Source organism: Balaenoptera physalus (assembly GCF_965194825.1).
Source record: "Balaenoptera physalus genome assembly, chromosome: 9".
Lineage (NCBI taxonomy): Eukaryota > Metazoa > Chordata > Mammalia > Artiodactyla > Balaenopteridae > Balaenoptera > Balaenoptera physalus.
Genome location: NC_138888.1, coordinates 25,186,331 through 25,206,540, shown reverse-complemented (window position 1 = coordinate 25,206,540; position 20,210 = coordinate 25,186,331). Strand labels below are relative to the sequence as shown.

The following is a 20,210-nucleotide window of genomic DNA, read 5'->3' as shown; positions in this document are numbered from 1 at the left end:
ACGAAACTTCTCTGATCACCCTCTAAGAGCCAGGCACTACACTAGGTTTACATGTTACTTCACTGTGGTATCACGAAACTTCTGGACTTGGTATCATCCTCAGTCTACAGATGAGGAAATGGGAGTCTTCAAAAGGGGTTAATTAAGTTACTTGCTCAGAGCAAGAAAGTTAATAAGCACTGAGGTGGAGATTCAAATCTAGAACTGCCACATTCCTAAGTCTATGCAATTCTGACCACACTCAATACTTGGTGACGCAGAAAATTACAAGGGTGTTGTAAGTAAAAACTTTTCTATGAAATATAATTAAGTGCTTTAGAAAAAATATGAATTCTTCTAAATCAACTATTAATAACATACAATACCAATAAACACTGTAGTTTAAGCAGTCAAACCTCTGATCCTTCTAGTCACAAATGAGACAAGAAAAATCAAAAATACTCTTGAATAGTTTCCAGACAATAAATTCTTTTCGTAAGGACATAGATATATTCCTATTTCCACATACAACATTTCACATAATCCACAGACAAGAAGCAATAATAACTCTTAGATCAGCACTCTTAGCTATTTTTTATCCAAAGGAGCACATTAATATAGGGACTTCTCTGGTGGCGCAGTGGATAAGAATCGCCTGCCAGTGCAGGGGACATGGGTTCAATCCCTGGTCTGCTTAGATCCCGCGTGCCGCGGAGCAACTAAGCCCATGCGCCACAACTACTGAGCCTGCGCTCTAGAGCCCGCACGCCACAACTACTGAAGCCCGCGCACCTAGAGCCCGTGCTCCGCAACAAGAGAAGCCACCGCAAGAAGCCCGCGCACCGCAACGAAGAGTAGCCCCCGCTCGCAACTAGAAACAGCCCACACACAGCAACAAAGACCCAACGCAGCCAAAAATAAATAAAAAATTAAATCTTAAAAAAAAAAAATATATATATATATATAAAATGTGGCCCAAGATCTATCTACTTATGCAAACTCAAATTGGATACAGCAATTTAGAGATACTACAAAGACAACAAATCAGTGCCTCTAAGTTAACAGAAGCTTTTTTTTTTTAACAGAAAGAATCATGATAGTGACAGTAATTATTTCAATAAAAGAAAGCAACCAGAGGTAGTCTTGTAGATTGAAACCACTATTTCGTTAAAATTATTATTATTGGGCACAATTATTTCAAACTCAGATTTCTGAAGTATTGTATTTCTATAATTTTCCATACAATTAAGATATCTGAGTTAAATGTATATAAAGTCAGCATACTATTCAAAGTCAATAGATGGAAACTGATTTCCATTATTCCAAATCACAATTTTTTCAACCCCTTCTTAATCTATTAAATAATGTACTTATTTATACGCAGTTGTAATGAATCTTCACATGGCAATCTCTTCCATACATAATATCTATTGATATATCACCTTTCATATGATATACAAAACACAAATGCATAACCAAATGCCAGATTACATTAAGTTACACTGAGGTTTTGTAATTAAAATTACATAGCACAGAGTCCTTTATTCTCTACCACACTCACACTCACCCTGCGCATTCTCCAAGATGCCTATTTCATGCATTCCCCTCACCCTCCAAATTATTAAAGTTTTAATTTACAGCTTTGAGGTATAATTTATACATCACAAAATCCAACCGTAAGTGTACAATTCATTGAGCTTTAAGACAATTTATAGAGTTGTGCATCATCACTACAATCCAATCTTAGAACTTTTCCATCACATCACACCCAAAATTTTCCTCCAGAGTGTTTCCACTCCTGCCCTGGCCTCAGGTATCCACTGTTCTGCTTTCTGTATAGATTTGCCTTTTCTAGACATTTCATATAAATGCAACCACACAATACGTACTCTTTTCTGTTTGGCTTCTGTCACTTATCAGGTTTTTGATATTCGTCTTTGTTGTAGCATTTACCAGTGATTTGTTCCTCTTTATTTAGAAGAGTATTCCACTGTATGGATATACCATATTTTGTTTATCACCATTTGAGGGACATTTGGATTGCTTTCCAATTTTTGACTATTGTGAATAATACTGCTAAAATGGACATTTACAATTGTTTGTGTGCACACATCTTCGTTTCTGTTGGATAGATTCCTAAGAGTGGAAATGCTGGTTTGTATGGTAAGAAAAAGCCAAACTTTTCCAAAATGGCTGTACCATTTACCTTTCCAAGAGCAGTGTATAGGATTCCAGTTTCTCCACAATACCAGTAATAGGTAATGTCAGTCTTAAATTATAGCCGTTTAAGTGGGTGTGTTACAATATATCATTGCAGTTTAATTTGCATTTCCTTAATGACTAATGATGTTGAACATCATTTCATATGCTTATTGGCCATTTATAATATCTTCTTTGGTGAAATACCTATTAAAGTCTTTTGCCCATTTTTTAATTGGGTTTTTTCTGCATAATTGAGTTGTAAGATTTCTTTATATATTCTAGATTAAAGACCTTTACCAAGTTTGTAATATTCAAATATTGTCTGAGTCTGTGGCTTGTCTTTTTATTTTCTTAAGTATCTTCTGAAGTGTAAAAAGTTTTAAAACTCCATTAAAGAAGTCCAATTTATCAGTTTTTTCTTTAATGATCCATGCATTTGGTGCCGTATCTAAGAACTCTGCCTAACACAGGGTCACAAAGATTTTCTCCTATGCAATATTTAGAATTTTTATAGCTTTAGGTTTTACAATTACAAATTTACAAAGTCTATGATTTATTTTGAGATAATTTCATGTACGGTGTGAAGTATATAAAACAGTATGTCTAAATCCATTTTTTTTTAAATTAATTAATTTATTTATTTATGGCTGCGTTGGGTCTCCATTTCTCTGCGAGGGCTTTCTCCAGTTGTGGCAAGCGGGGGCCACTCTTCATCGCAGTGCACGGGCCTCTCACTGTCGCGGCCTCTCCTGTTGCGGAGCACAGGCTCCAGACGCGCAGGCTCAGTAGTTGTGGCTCACGGGCCTAGTTGCTCCGCGGCATGTGGGATCTTCCCAGACCAGGGCTTGAACCCATGTCCCCTGCATTGGCAGGCAGACTCTCAACTACTGCGCCACCAGGGAAGCCCCATTTTTTTAAACATAAAAATATCCAATTGTCCCAGCACCATTTGTTGAAAAGACTATCCTTTCCCCATTGAACTGTTCTGGCATTTTTTCAAAAACCAAGTGATCATAAATATAAGGGTTAATTTCTGGACTTTCAATTCTGTTCCACTGACCTATAATGCTTATCCTTATGCCAATCACACTGTCTTGATCACTGTAGATAAGTTTTAATATTAGACAGGGTAACTCCTATTTTGTTTTCAAAAATGCTTTGGCTATTCTAGGTCCTCTGCATTTCCTTATAAATTTCAGGATCAGCTTGACAATTTCTACAAGAGTCTACTGGAATTCTGACAGGTATTTTACTGAATCTATAGATCAATTTGGGGAACTGACATCTTAACATTCTATCTTCCAATCTATGAATACAGACTATCTCTCCATTTATTTAAATCTTTATTTAGGGGAATTCCCTGGCAGTCCAGTGGTTGGGACCCCACGCCCTCACTGCCGAGGGCCTAGGTTCAATCCCTGGTCAGGGAACTAGGATACCACAGGCTGCGCGGTGCAGCCAAAAAAAAAAAAAACTTATTTAATTTCTCTCAGTAATGTTTTGTAATATAAACACCTTGGTGCTCTTTTTTTGTTAAGTTTATTCCTAAGTATTTTATTCTTTTTGATGCTACTGTGACTAGATTTTTTTTTCCCTTTCTCTCCTCCTTTTGAAATTGTGGAAGTTATCCGTTTCCTATCAAAGAACTGCTGCCCTGTGCGATCAGGATCCTAGACCATTCTTGCTTTCTCAAGGACTTCTCTCTTCATCTTCCTTCCTTCCCTTATTAATCCTAACAACTAAAACCATGCCGCAATATTTCTTATATAGTCAAAAAAACAAAGACTTCCTTTACATCCTCATACTTCCGCTTTGGCCCCGTGTCTGTTTCCTTTAACTTCTTTAAACCCAAGTTCTAGTTCCTGGGCCACTGTGTATCCCTCAAGTCACTCAAATCTGGCTTCCACCTCTACCAGTCTATGACACTGGCTCATTATGGTCACTGATGACCTTTGGGTTGCCAAATCCAACAGCCGTATTTCTGCCCATATCTTCTCAACCTCTCCGCCAAACTCAATAGTTAAGTATCCCTTTCTTGAAATACTTGCATTACTTGGCATCCATGACATGATCCAATATATATTCCCAATTTCCCTACAACCGCTCGGGCTGTCCTTTTTAGCTTCCTTCCTAGAGGGCTTCCAGTTTACCCAACTTAGAAATGTGCAGTGTTCCTCAGGTTTCTATTTCTAACCAATCCTTCTTTCCTCTCTATAGTCTCTTCTTCAGTGATTTCACCTATTTGCATGGCTTTGAATATCACTAACACACTGATAAGCTTCAAACTGACATCTCCAAGCCAAATATCTCTGAGTTCCTCAAGAGTTGATGATCCTCTCTGATAGAGGCCTTCTTAACAATCTCACAGGCTTCTGAGAACTTACGATTGAGAAAAGAAAACTCCCAAATTCACCATTACCTTCCACCCAAATAAAACAAAAAACCCTGAAAAACCCATTCGTCTCCCAGGCATCCAATAATGGTGACTTCCAGCAACATCCCTGAATGTTTCCCCCGGTTATATTCCATATCCAATCCATTATCACGTCCTCCTATTTCTACCAGCTACAAATATCTCAGATATGTCCACTCCTCTCCACCCTACTGCGACCTCACTAATCTAAGCCATCATGGTCTCCTACCTGAACTACTGCATATCTAGTGGCCAATCTGTTTCTGCTTGCCCCAGTGTTCTCTTCTCTACACAGCAGGGTAACCTTCAACAAATATACTTTGGATGCTGCCACTCCCCTGAATATAAACTTTCAGTCTTTTATAATCCAAACTCTTTATCCCTGTGTACAAGGCCCTGCAGCATGTGGCCCCTGCCATTCTCCCCTCTTGCCCATAATGCTCCAGCTTTTCATCTCCTCAGCACACAGAGCTCTTCACGTGCTGTCCAGGCCCTTTGAGTGCTCATTCCTTCCGTGTGAAACATCTCATTCTCACTCCCTTACCCGGTCCCCGTCTCCTCAGAGAGGCCTTCCCTTATACCTAAGTAGGTCTGCATAGCCTCCCATGACTCCCCATTAATACAGTTCTTTTCCTTTTTAACATTACCACAAGTTATAATCCATGAAGGCAGGGAAGATTTCTGAGTTTTCAGCACCGCATACACACCCTGAGCATAAATGGTAGCCATGAAGAAATATTTCCTGAAAATATACAAAACTGACTTAAGAAAGACCTATGTTCAGCTTTCCCAGGTCTGCCTGCTCTTCCTTAACACTGTCTTAATGCGAGGTCCATGGGATGAGCTTGACTAGGTTGGGGGAAGGCTGGCAATCTCAAATTATATGCAAATTTTTGTGTAACTATGTTTTCTAAGCAGTTGTCCAGCATGTGCAACAGGAATCTCTCTCTTTTTTTTTTAACATATTTATTGGAGTATAATTGCTTTACAGTGGTTAGTTTCTGCTGTATAACAAAGTGAATCAGCTATACATATATCCCCATATCTCCTCCCTCTTGCGTCTCCCTCCCATCCCCCTTATCCCACCCCTCTAGATGGACACAAAGCACGGAGCTGATCTCCCTTTGCTATGTGGCTGCTTCCCACTAGCTATCTATTTTACATTTGGTAGTGTCTATATGTCTATGCCACTCTCTCTCTTCGTCCCACCTTACTCTTCCCCCTCCTCGTGTCCTCAAGTCCATTCTCTACGTCTGTGTCTTTATTCCTGTCCTGTCCCTAGGTTCTTCATAACCATTTTTTTTTCTTAGATTCCATATATATGTGTCAGCATAGGTATTTGTTTTTCTCTTTCTGACTTACTTCACTCTGTATGACAGACTCTAGGTCCATCCGCCTCACTACAAATAACTCAATTTTGTTTCTTTTTATGGCTGAGTAATATTCCATTGTATATATGTGCCATATCTTCTTTATCCATTCATCTGTCAATGGACACTCAGGTGTGCAACAGGAATCTCAAAGGAATCCACAACCAAAAAAGAGGTTAGATGGAAATACACAGTCTAATAAATTCTGTCTTCATCACTTAACAAAAGAGACTCAAATTCCACATAGAGTCAGTTCTTAAAACAAAATGAAGAGATGTGGTTTTAAGACTTTTAAGTCCTATAATTTATCAAACTGCAATAAAATTTGGTATATGGTATGAACTTAAAAAAAGATTTCTGAAGCGAAGTTATTATTACAACCTGATTTTTATGTCATGCCTATATATGCAACCTATCAACCATAAATTCCTTACATAGAGGCAGAAGAAAACGACAAATCAGGATGCATCTGTCACAGGAAAGGCTACAGAAAATGCAACATATATCAGGGAAAACATCAGAAATGCCAAGTCTTATCACCCATTTCAAATTCCCACTGGCCAGACACCTTGAAGAACTAAGTACCACGGACCTTAAAACACTTTCATCAGTTCCCTCTTATATATATATACTCACTTCAGCATTCTAGGCAAGATTCTCCTCTTCAAATCTCCCGAAGTGTGTAAAAGAAATCAATTCCAGTTTCAAAATAGCATATCAACTAATTTCAAGTCTGTGTGGCTACTTTCTTAAGGATGTGGCTGGACAGAGTGGCCATCCCTACACTGTAACCACTCCTTTGAAAACCCCAATTCAATCATTTCCATGGTGAGAACTAAAATCCAGGCATTAAGTGATTTGTTCAAGCTCAGGGCTGGAACTTGCCTTCCATGTTTAGTTCTCCTTACATCAACTTCTCACACTCTTTTAGAGCTCTGTCAAAATGACTAGCTTGAATTCTCAAGATACTAAGACTCTAACTCTGGCCTACTGGCTAAAAAAAAGAAGACTAAAAGTACATTATGATATAGGAAAGAAAAAAATTTTAAGTAAATATGACACTACAGAGAGCCATTAAGTGTGACTTCTTTCACAAACAGTATGTTTTTCAATGTGTATAGTAAAGTGTCTGTTCAAGGTAAGATTATTTTTATAGTTTGTTATAATTTTTTTAGTGATTACAAACAAAATCACTACTCCAGAACAACAAACCTGACATTTATTTCATTAAGTATTAAGTTCATAACTTTCAATGCATAAATGAGGCTCTGCTTCTCTATTTTAATCCTATCTCTAATGAGTAGATCACATAATTGAACAAATTTCAAAAGAGACAAAATGGTTTATGTTTCATTGTCATCACTTTTCCTCCATTAAACTAATGTGTTATTCAAATATTCTACCAAGATATTGCTCAACACAAATGAACTGAAAGATTTTCTCAGCCTCATTATAGGATACATTGCTTATAATCTTCAATAAAAGAACAGTTAGTACTAGAACCTTTTATCAAGCTATTATTCATTCAAAGTCTCTATGAAGTTTTAAAACTTTTCCCAAAGATGAAATTTTAAGTAAAAGCTAGAAAAGCATACTGATTAGTGTGGTAACTAGCATACCTTTCCTAATGTTTAAAAAACAAAATAATTCTGAAGAAGATTATTTTTAAGCCACTGAATATCTTCTTGCTCAGCAGACAGCAAAATTCCTCATGATTAAATCCTATGAGCCAGATTTTTCTCCCCCTCGTCCTGTTCCTCTCTGGTGCGGAGCATAATTCTATAAAGCTTCAGCTCACTCGCTTTAGCTATTAACACACTGTCTCCCCAAAATAAACTCTTAAACTCAGAACAGCTTTTACTCTGGTATTCCAAAACAAGTGTAATGAACGTTTCTCAAGATGTTTGACAGTTGTAGCAATGTAAAACTCAGGATACCAACTACAAGAATCTTCCTATTTCTCTTAAGTGGCTGTGTTTCCAGACATCATCATACATAAAATTATTTATTTTGCAAAGGAGGAAATCCACATAACTCAAAATCAAATAATTTTAAGTCTCTACTCTTCATAAGAACTATGGGCAAACCAATCACATGAACAGTGAAAAGTAGGAAAGAGCTGAGAGGTGGCAAGAAATAATGGTAAGGGAGAGGTACTCTATTCACTAACTAGTTATTTTTGTTTGTTTGTTTTGTTTTGTTTTGAATTTCTGAATTTTATTTTATTTACTTTTTTATACAGTAGGTTCTTATTAATCATCAATTTTATACACATCAGTGTATACAACTAACTAGTTATTTAACTTCTCTGCCTATCAAGTTCCTAGTTAATAAACAAGAATAATACTCACTTCCCAGGGTTCTTACAAGGATCAAATGAGTTCCTGCATGAAAATGATCTGCCCAGTAAAAGAATATAACAGGCACTCAATAAATGCCAGCTCCTTCCTCCTTCAGTTCTGGGCCCTCTGTTCTTTGTCCTCTATACTCATTCCCCCAGATGACTCAGCCTTCTCATGACTTTGATTAACAAATGCTGAAAACTACCACATCAATCAAAGCCCTGATGTGTAAATGCATGCCTACAGTGTGAGAAGCCGTCTGGCCTCTACCTCCAAGATACTCAGGTGAGAAAAAGGAGAGACCCCAAACATGTGAATTTCACTGTAATAACCGGCACTCAGGGTGGACAAATCACACATTTCCAACTAGCCCCTGGAGATTTGCATTGCCGTCTCAAAATGCCTGAAATCAAACTCATTATCATCTTTTTAAAAATCAGGCCCTCTTCCTGCCCCTTTTCTAATTGTGAGTGGCGTCCAACAGAGAGTAACACTTGCCCTACTCTTCTCTCATCAAAATATCACCAGGCAACCCAAGCCCATCAGGTCTACCTTCATAATCTCTACTTTACCTTCAGCCTCATTTTCTGTCCCACTGTCACCACCAGAGTCCAGATCAGGTTTTCTGAATCTCGGCACTGCTGACGTTTTGGGACAGGTGATTCTTTGCTGTAGGGGCTGTTCTGTGCATTGCAGGCTGTTTTAGTAGCGCTCCTGCCTCTACCTCTAGATGCCAGTAGAACTGCTCCCTCTCCCTGAGTTATGACAACCAAAAATGTCTCCAAATGCCTCCTGAGGGGGCAAAATCACCCTCCCCGTAGTCTCCCCCACTCCCACATTTGAGTCCCACAGCCCGGTATGTGCGTGAGAATCAGTTCCCAAATTCGTCTCCAGTTTCTTTCCTCTACTTCCAGATGCTCTGGTCTTCTAAATGCCTCCTAAAGCACTGCTTTTACGAGTCAGTTCTCTTAAATCTACAACTCCCTGCCACCTTCACAATTAGTTCAAAGCTCTTCACCCAGCCTTGATAATCTGGTCTCAATGAAACATTATCCCACAAAGCACCTCACATTGTGGCTACCCAGCAGCCCTTCAATAACACAGACCTGTTCCTCCAGCCCCTCCTTTCTGTTCTACTGCTGTCACCCTGGTTGGGGTGCCCAGTACCTAGCATCCATTCCGGACCACTGCTCGAGCCTCCTTCCCCACCCTCTACTCTCTCCTTCACTCAAAGTCAAAAACTATCATTGAGTCTCCATTGCCTACTGAAATATGAAATCTGCCTGGTCTTTAGAATCTTTCCTACCGTGGTCTCTTTCTGACTCTACGTTCCAGTATCCCCAAAACATACTCTAGCTTCAGCAAAACCTGTCTATCTGCTAGTCCTTGCAAAGGCTCCTTCCCACACTTTCCACCTTTGGTCGTGTTTTTTCTCTGCCTGGAATTCCTCTTCATCCCTCCACACTAATTTAAGGTCCACCTGAATTAAGTCAAGAGGCCATTCCTGGTCATTCCTGCCTTTATCCTCTCTTAGGGCATTCACATTGCTTTATGTTACACATGTGTATTCCTGTAGTTTACAAGGTCCTTGAGAACTTCTTACTCCTGTTTTGATGCCCTGCAATGCCTAGCCCAGTGCTAAGTAAAAACTAAACATTACACGTGAGTTGCCCCAAATGTTTCCCACTTAGGAAGCAAGGGAGGGCTGCTTTTTCAGACAATGCTGAACTTCCATAAGGGAATTGTCCATATTCCTCTTTTGTTCCACATTTTATGTGTTAGGCCAATTTTTAAGTAAACTGCCTGCAAAATACCCAGAAAGCTATAAGAATTCTGCTTCTGCTTCAGGGAGTTCCTAGTTTCCAGCGTGTAACTGAATCCTGACTATTTACGCTATTTAAGTTCTCTCTTTATACAAAAAGGCAACAGAAATTTATTTTTGAGTGTTAATAAAATTGAGCACAACATAAAAATAACTTGGATTGGATTAAACATATTTTAAGCAAAGGTTAATTAATGCTAATTTGCATCCTGAATAACATAAAGTCTTAAAGTCTTCATGCACTCTTTTTTTTTTTACAACATGCACTGTTAAAAATATGAAAGTCAGTTTATTTCAGCTCCTCCCACCCCAGACATAATAAGCCAAATAGAACATGGGAGGTTTCCCCTTAATTTTAGTTTTTTAATGACTTTAAAGTATTTCTACAAAAAGAGCAAAATCATTAGTGAGCATGTTCTGACCAGACCTACTCCTGTAAGTCTAACTCCAAAGCCACGTGGGGAGCGTCGAGTACCCGCACAGCCGCGGACCCCGTTTTGTACGCCCCTGAGCTAAGAATGATTTTTACATTTTTTAAAGGTCTGTAAGAATGAAAACAAAGAATATACATAAAGAGACTGTATGTGGCCAGCAGAGCGTAAAATACTTACTTTGTCTGTTTTCAGCAGAATAAATATGAGACTCCTAGCTGTTAGTATGTAAGACACCGAACTTTTCCTCCCAAAATTTTTAAAAAGCAACGTAAAACAAACAAGATTATGCGAAAAGACAGAACTCATTCAATTTAGTCATAGCTAGTGCACAGGTAACCTCTAAAACAGAGGCCTTGGGGACATTTTTATATTTCCCAGAATTTCTGTTAGAAGCACACTTACGCTTGAAGAGCTGAGAGCGCTTGGCCCAAAGCCACACTAGGGGTTAACAGAGTGCGGTCAAGGACCCAGGTGTGAAAAGTCCTTATTCAGGGCTCTCCGCAGTGCACTACATCATACCTATCTATGCACGCGGCTCTAAGTTCTGGAGATCTGGATAACTGGCTTGGATCATCATAAAGATGAAGCTTAAAACCTGTTCCTGATATGCTGTTTAGACAGACTCTCACTAGCGGCTATGAATTATTAAACACAGAGTAACATCAATGCTCACAACATACATTAGAGAAGAACTTCCAGGAAGCCTTCTATTTTAAAAGCAGACGTGATGAAGAAAGCTTAAAACTTACTCTGCTTGCTCCTCTAGGGCTACAGATTGAGGCAAATATGCACCTTTGACTTCCAGTTGCTCAATACTTATCTCCCAACCCAATCCACAAATTCCACCAAGTGCTATCGAATGCCAATCGAAAAATTATCCAGTTTACATCAGCCACGCATCCTATAGTTAAAGTTCTTTTCATAGCTACTTGCAAACTACGAGCTAAAAGTTCAAATGTTTTAATCTCCCTAAGAATTGAGCTTCCTTAAAATGTAAAAAAGTAGATAACCAGGATCTAGGATTCAAAGACATGGTTAACAATCCAAGATCTTTCATCTGAAGTTGCTCTTCCAGTGTTGAAAAACACAGATTCTGAGGGGCAGCCGAGAGATACAGGACTTAACGCTCTCCAGAGATAATACACAGACCCCTCCCACCCCACCCCCATCGTATCTCTGCATGACTTTTGTCCTCGAAGAGCGACCCCCTTCCCCTCGCGAGTCCGGGCCTTCCGGCACCTGCGGCCCCAGCCCGCAGCGGAGAAACCCAGGGAAACCTGCCCACCGCCGGCCCTTCTGGAAACGGCGCCCACTCCCACCTCGAGGAGGCTGGCGGCTGGAGGCCCGAGCCGCCGGGAAGCGACCCCTCGGCGGCCGGCCGACCCCCCGGACGCGGCGGATGGGGACGGCGGCGGCGTTACCTGGTGGACCACGTCGCTGGGCAGCTGTGCGGCCCGGAACAGCTCCAGCACCCGCCCGTGGGCCGCCACCTTCTTGGTGCTCTCGCTGTCGCAGTAGGAGAAGAGATCCGAGTAGTATTTCTGCTCCGCATCGCTCAGCGTTAAACCTTCCATCTTCGCCTCCGCTCACAGCCACCCCGCCCCGCATGCAACACCCGGGGCCCGGCCCCGCGACCCCGGGACGGCGGGGACTGCGCGCCGCCCGGCCGCCTCCTCCTCGCCCCCCGAAGCGGCGGGGAGCCCCGGCCTCGCGCGCGCGCCGGGGGCGTCCGAGCCACAGGGCCCGGAGGTCGCGGGGAGGGGGCCCGGCTGGGCTCGGCGCGCCGCCGCCTAAGAGGCTCCGCCTCGGCGGCCGCGGGGAGGGCGCGGGGAAGGAGGCGGGGGCCGCGGCGGCGCGAGGCCCGGGCGGACTCCGCCACCGCCCCCGCCGCGGGTTCGAGTCTCCCCGGCTCCCCGCCGCTTCCCCCCAGACTTCCCGCCTCGCCTGCCCCCTTCCGTCCACGCCCCCGGAGAGGCAGCAGTTCCCGGAAAAGTTGTGGGGCTCCTAGCCTAAAGTTTCGGGGGCTCTGGGCTGATCGCTGCGGCCGCTCCGCCTCCCTCCGCCGCCATTTACTGCGCCCCGGCCCGGCCCCCGACGCGACCGCACCAACACTGACAGCGGCTGCCGCGCTCCAGACCCGGATGTGAGGCCAGGAGGAGAGAGCGCGAGAGGGAGAGAGAAACACCCACCGGGCTGGCTCGGCCGCTCCCTGGAGAGGGGGCTGCAGCGCCCCCTGGTGGCCGGGGTCCCGCGGCGGAGGGCCGAGCCGCCCTTGGCGCCCTGCGGGAAGAGCTGGGACCCCCAGGAGCGGAGACAAGGGGGGAACAGCACGCCGCCCATTCAGACCAGGAGAACTTAGAAACCGGCTGTAGTTTGGTTTGTTTCAAAGCTTCTGGCACTACATGGTTAATAAACATTGCGTGAAAGGGGAACATTGTTCAGGTTATTATTGTATCCGTCGTACCGTTTTGAGGTCAGACGTTACTGAGGATTAATTCAATATTTCTTTGTGCTCTGAAGGGCTATGAACATCCAACCCATCTGAGAACTCTCATCAGACACCGACCACTGAGACCTAACTCCCACTCTTGCTCCAAGCCGTGTTTACCTGAGAAACAAAATTGTTGAATAGGGGGAAAAGCTGGCAAAGTTTTTCTCTTTGTACAAGGTGGTTCTGATCACTAGGAACTTAGTGCTGTAAATATAGAGCATCAGCTCTATAAAGCTGTTTAGGCTCTGGACAGACCACAGGGGCTCACTGCTGCGACCCCCAATTTCCTCCTTTATGAAAATCATGTGGTTGCACTATTCTGCACCTATCTGAGAAGTGATTCGCAAGATATCCCAAATAGAATATCTTAACAAGAGTTTATCTTTAGCAAATAGGAAATATTTCAAAAACAGCAGCTAGGGCAGAATTAGACAGATTTTTCAGTTTTGGTTTTTATTTTGTCTGCTACAGGTTACTACCCAGAGTGCTGATCTGACAAATGACCCATAAAAGGAAAGTAATATTATAGGTTCAAAATCCTTTACCTGGAATTCCAAAATTCAAAGAGCACTGAAAATCCAAACGGTTTTTTTGTAACACTTTGTCAGCAAAACCTGCCCTGTTTCATTTGGAGACAAAATCTCAACTCACATGAGACTATTTATAGTCTTTATGTATGCTGTTTAATGTCAATATTTATTCATTTTACTCCAGGCTTTAATGGGATATTAATATACACACAGTTATAGGCATTGCATTACTTTTCTTTTTTTAAAAAAGAAGAGGGTTTGTGGAGCTGTATTTGAATAGTAGCACTTTGTACACTTACATATATAACATGCCATTAATCTCAAGTTTCTCTATCTCTAAAACTTTAAATTTGCCACAGCAATACCTCACATGTCCCTACAGGACACCTACCAGAGGAGATCAGAGACCCACAGATGGCCTGTCTTCCAAAGGTGTAAAAGGGAGGGGCACATGAGGTAGGCACTGGCTTAACAATCGTCTTCAGCATGTTTTTCTCCACCACCTTTCCTAGGCCTTGAAGCTCTTTCCTGCCCTAGGGCCTTTGCTCCTGCCACCTGAAATACTCTTCCCACAAACCTTTGCATGGCTTGTTCTCTCACACCTCAGGTCCCTGTACACATATCACGTACTGAGAGAGAGACCTTCTCTCAACACCTGACCTAAAATAGCCCCACTACCATGCTCTATCCCCTTATCTGAATTATTTTTCTTTATAACACTTTTCACTACCTGGCATTAACATGTATATTTGTTTACATTTTTAACACTGAGATACAATTGACATACAATCTTTTATGGGGGGGGCAGTCCTGAACATCTGTGCTTATAAGAAGCACTGTATCTGCTTAAAGTCCCTCCAAACATACACACACTTTAAAAACCAGAAAGTCTTGCACGAAGTGGGGACATTCTCCACCCCCCAGCCAGGTACTGGGTTGCCTTGGTGCTGGAGGGCTTGACAGTTTCACAAATGAAAGGGATTTTTCTCTATATCCGTTACTTAAATTTATACTTTCAGGTACAAAGGGGAAAAAAAAAAGATTTAACAGGCCCTTTGAGACCAATTCTAATTTCTTTCCTATATGTTTCTAGAGATATCAGTTTTAAAAAGTGACATTATGAGAAAGCTATTTTAAAACAGCTGGGCTATATTATATAGCTACAAATTTAAAGATACTGGTCTTCAGGTAAGATCAAATAGTTAGTTACTGCTAGCAAATATCAACTGTTTTAAACTGGAAACCTCTAATGAAGTTTTTAAAATAAATTAAATGCAGTAAAATTCGTCGTTTCTGGTATACAGTTCTGTGAGTTTTGACAAATGCATAATGGTCATGTAACCACCACCAAAGTCATGATGCAGAAACATTCTGTGACTCTCCCCTAAAATTCCTCTGGGCTTCCCCTTTGTACTACTCTGCCCTCTACCCTCAGCCCCTGGCAACCACCGATTTATTTTCTGTTTCTGTACTTTTGCCTTTTCCAGGATGTCATGTAAATAGAATTACACGGTAATCAGCATTTTGAATCTGAATTTTTTTCACATAGCATAATGCATTCGAGATTCCTCCATGATCTTCCTTGTATAGTGGTTCATTTTTTTATTGTTAAATGGTATTCTATTGTATGGATGATTATAATTTGTTCATCCATTCACTAGTTGAAGGATATTTGGGTTGCTTCTAAATTTTGGGTGACTATTAATAAAGACACTATAAATATGTGTGTACAGGTTTTTCTGCACACTTAAGCCTTCATTTTTTTTCCCTTGGGTAAATATCTAGGAGAGGGATTGTTGGGTCATATGGTAACTAAATGTTCAACTTTAAAAGAAACTACCAAACTGATTTCCAAAATGGCTGTACCATTTTGCATTCCCACCACCAATGTATAGAATTTTAGTTTCTCTACATCTTCACAAACCATTCTAATGGGTGTGCAGTGGTATGTCACTGTGATTTTAATTTCCATTCCCCCAGAGACTGATGATGTTGAGCACCTTTTCATGCGCATATTTGCCAACCGAATATCTTCTTTGGTAAAATATCTATTCAAAACTTTTCCTATTTTTTATTGGATTATTTGTTTTTTTTTATCATTGAGCTTTGAAAATCCTTTATACATTTTTGGTACAAGCTCTTTGTCAGATGCATGATTTGCAAGTATTTTCTAGAGTCTGTGGCTTGCCTTTTTATTCACTTTTGCCGAACATAATTGTTAAAATTTGCTTTAAGTCCAACTCAGGGGTGGCCCTGAAAGACGTTAGTGAGGGGAAATCCATTGGAGAGAGTTTCTGCTGGTGCACCTGGTCATTCACTTAATGTCAGAGAGGTGGCCCAAGGTAAGAATACACAGTAAACCCATGGACAGTGACAAATGATTGGGCTGGTAGGGCAGGGACTTGGAAGGAGGCAGTTTGGAAAATTAAGGAAGAGGAAGTCTGGGAGGAAATCATGCGGTTGAACCTATGGGAAGGGGCATGAAGTGTGACTATCTTTGCATCACGTGTTCACACCCACCAGAAAGCATCCATTACGGAGGAGGCATAAGTAGACAAAACAACCTGGCCAGATGATGTCAGGCAGCCTGTGCAAGCAGCCACCCCAGTGTTGGCACATTGGCTCAGGGACTGAGTAGCTATTGTGGCAGCAATGGAAAGTATATATGAGCCCCACATCACAGCTTCCACTTACCAAGGCCAAATGTCCAACCTGCCAGCAACAGTTGAGTTCAGCTCAGCTCACCTTGGTGTCAGCTCAACACCAAGTTCAACTGCTGATGTAACATCATCCCTCGAGGAGACCAGTCATGCGTTTGCTGACAAGTTGATTTATCTTTATAGGAATCAAATGTATCCTGGGCATAAGTTTGCTTTCCTGTTCACAGGGCTTTAGCCATTTAAGTGTTTAAGACTGTTTTTATCACCAACTTGTAATCTGCATAACATGACTTCAGACAAAGAGACCCTCCTTACGGCAATAGAAGTGCATTAGTGGACACATAACCATAACCCACTAAACTCACATTCCACATCATCCAGAAGCTGCTGACTTCAGAGAGTATAGAATGGTCTTTTGAAGGTGCAGCTGATGTGTCAGGGTGGAGATGATATTCTGTGAAAATGGGACCCCATACTCCAGGATGCAGTAGCACCCTAAATTAACGATCCTGTATGTTACTCTGCCTCCAATACGTAGACAATATGGGACAGAGAACCAAGGGATGGAAGTAAAACTGGCCCCATTTACCTTTGCCCTCCGTGACCCACTTGGGGGAGTTTCCCATCCCCTCAAACCTAGGTTGTTTTTATTTTTTGATTTGATTTATTTTTTATACAGCAGGTTCTTATTAGTTATCTATTATATACATATTAGTATATACATGTCAATCCCAATCTCCCAATTCATCACACCACCACCACCACCCCCCCGCCGCTTTCCCCCCTTGGTGTCCATACGTTTGTTCTCTACATCTGTGTCTCTATTTCTGCCCTGCAAACCGGTTCATCTGTACCATTTTTCTAGGTTCCACGTATATGTGTTAATATATGATATTTGTTTTTCTCTTTCTGACTTACTTCACTCTGTGTGACAGTCTCTAGTTCCGTCCATATCTCAACAAATGACTCAATTTCGTTCCTTTTTATGGCTGAATAATATTCCATTGTATACATGTACCACATTTTGTTTACCCATTCGTCTGTCGATGGGCATTTAGGTTGCTTCCATGACCTGGCTATTGTAAATAGTGCTGCAATGAACATTGGGGTGCATGTGTCTTTTTGAATTATGGTTTTCAACCCTAGGTTTTGAGCATCCAAAGGTCCTGGTTCTCACACAGGATTGCTTCCACTAGGAGGCTTATTATTAGTTAGTTATTATTAGTCCCATTAAACTTTATGCCACGAATGATGTTCTGTCACTTGGGGCTCCTTGTGCCAATAGGTCAGTAGGGAACAAAAGAATCAACGTACTGGAGGGTATTGAACCTACTCATCAGGAGGTAATAGTACTTACTTTACACAACTGAGGCAAGAAGGAATATGTTTCACACCCAGAAGATCCACTGGGGTGTATTGGTCTCCTCTGTTTAGTTTTGATGGTAAATGGACAAGTATAACTGCCACAGATTGAGAAGGGCATGGTGACAAAGGCACTCAGACCATCAGGGATGAGGGACTGTGTCACCCCACAAGGTAAGCCACCTAGAGCCACAGAGGTGTTAGCTGAGGGTGAGGAGACATTCTGCTTCTCATTACTCTTCTTGGCTTCTCATTCTATTGAAGTAGAGAAGGGACAGTAAGTGTCAGATGCGGCCTTGAAATGAGCTGCTATTGTGGCAGATATAGTTCACTCACATTCTTTTGGTGAAATTTCCCAGGAAATGAGACCCATCAGAGTCCTGGGGGAGTTGTTCCCATATCAGGTACTATATTATATGAAGCAAGTGGATCTGAGTGGTGTGAGTGTGGACCCTGTGGTTGCTGTGAACTACCCAGATCACTGCCCACCTCACCCATTTTCCCAGCTGTTGAGAACGTTGAACTGTCAGGGGCCCACAGTGGAATCCCTTGCCAGGAATTGCCCTTGGGAGAAGGAACTTGCCTCACCCAGGTTACACCCCTGCCCCAAGGGCAGCCCACATCCAGTGACTGGCCAGTGGATAAAGGAGACTAGAGGTCCTTGAACTGTTTAGGAACAACGCTGAAGAGCCATCTCAGTTCCAGATCTCTTCCAGGGATTGGAGGGGGCCTCTGTTGTTACCTCATTGCAGTTGTCCCTCTGCCCAATGATGGGCTTTCTTCACTTCACACGGGTGCTATTCCTGACAAGAGTTATCAAGGAACTTCCTGTACGCAAATCTTCATTTCAGTGTGTTTCCTGGGGAACCCGATCTCAACCACTCACACACTTCTGCTCCTAGTAAGTGACTTAGTGAGTGCTTACCAACCTGTTGCACTTGATATTGTAATTGTCATAATTGGATTAAACATTACATAAACAAATTAAGAAAACAGAAAGATGGTTTGCGTTTCTGTGGAAACCAAGAATGATACTGTGGGAAGATGTGATGATGGCGAATTGCTAAGAGAAGTGGCTGTTGAATTAGCTGTGGAACTCGTGGAGAAAGACTTGGAGTTGCAAAAAAATAACACGGTATCTATGGGTTGGACACATGGGATATTCAATGTGTGCTTCTTGTTTGATTGATGTAGAGTTTGGAATGGAATATAGTTTCTTACCTGTAATCAAAATTCCTGTTTTTTTATTTTTGAAAAATCTATTATTTTTATAAAAATATACACACTCTCTGTAAAAACAAAATAACTCAGAAAAGAACAAAGAAAAAAAATTACCTTGAATTCTGCCATCCACAGGCAACTTTTATTAACATTTGGACGAATATTTTTTTCTTGACATCATTTATTTAAAAGCCACACAAAAAGATAGGCATACAATATTAAGTAAAAGGATGTATTTTATACATGTATATATATGTATATATACACACATTATATTTTATATATAATATGTTATATATATACATTACAAACATATAATTTAAAAAAATCAATGGATGCATTATATATTACTATATATTATTCCTGCATTATATATATATATGTACACACATATATATATTCCATCCCTGTATTTGATATTGTATGCCTACTTCTTTGTTATATCTTTTGTAGCAGGTCTTTTTCACTCAACTATAGATTGTACTTGTAAAAGAGTTGTCCTTTTTTTTTCAAACTTAATATGAACCTTACTTATTTATTTTCCTCTTTCGGAGTCATCAATATAAATGATATATAATCAGGTTAACTTGAAAAACCACAACTGTATCCTCCAGAAACCACATGAGGCAATCTTACACTGTCTTACCAATGGGATCTATTTTCATTCCCTAACTAGGAGAGAATCATAAAATGATTATTTTTTTAGATGTTGCAGTTGGGGTTTAATAATGGAATAGAAAATGCCAGATAAATGTAAGATGTCATATGAGCATGAAGTTCATCAGGAGCAAAGGGATAGAAATCCATACAAAATTGTTGGCACAGCAAAAATAAATCAATTCTTTGTATAAATAAAGTTCTCAGGAAAGACTAACCAAAAATGAAAAAGCACTTTTCTCCAAATAAAAATCAAACCAACAAACATTTATTATTTACTCTATGCAAGGAAGTTTTCCCCTTAAGTTTCCTTTGTAAACATTTTCTCAATTTAGCATGCTTTCAATATTTTAAATTTTTAAAATGGGAAGAGTCCGAATGGTTTCCCTATTCTTTAAAATACTGAAGCATGCAGAGGTAGTTGTAAAAATACTAAATGCATGTTGCTTGTCATTAGTAGTGTTTTCTTTTCTTTTCTTTTTTATTAGTAGTGTTTTCTGAAGCAAAAATTTTGCATTTGGGCAGGGTCACCTACAAAAACTGCAACTTTTTAAAGCAGTAATTTAACAAAAATAAAGCAACCTGTCTTTAATTCTACATCTACAATCTTTATTAGTGTCTGTTAACTCCCATCGCCCTGCCGTGAAAACATTTTACAGTGTTATGGGTTCCATAACCTTTCATGGTGCTTAAGAGCTAGAGGTTTTCTGCTTTGTGAAGTATTTTC

General features: G+C 40.9%; 1 protein-coding gene across 15 annotated transcripts in view; it reads right to left on the bottom strand.

Annotated features, from left to right (window-relative positions):
* REPS1 (RALBP1 associated Eps domain containing 1) overlaps positions 1-12,661 on the bottom strand; it is an 80,040-nt gene extending 67,379 nt beyond the window's left edge. For all 15 annotated transcript variants that reach the window (XM_082474602.1, XM_082474603.1, XM_082474611.1 and 12 more), the window contains exon 1: positions 11,984-12,661. In XM_082474602.1, coding sequence (XP_082330728.1) covers positions 11,984-12,136 — 153 coding nt within the window. In that variant the 5' untranslated portion in view covers positions 12,137-12,661. The remainder of the gene's footprint in view (positions 1-11,983) is intronic.
* Positions 12,662-20,210: the final 7,549 nt, after the last annotated feature.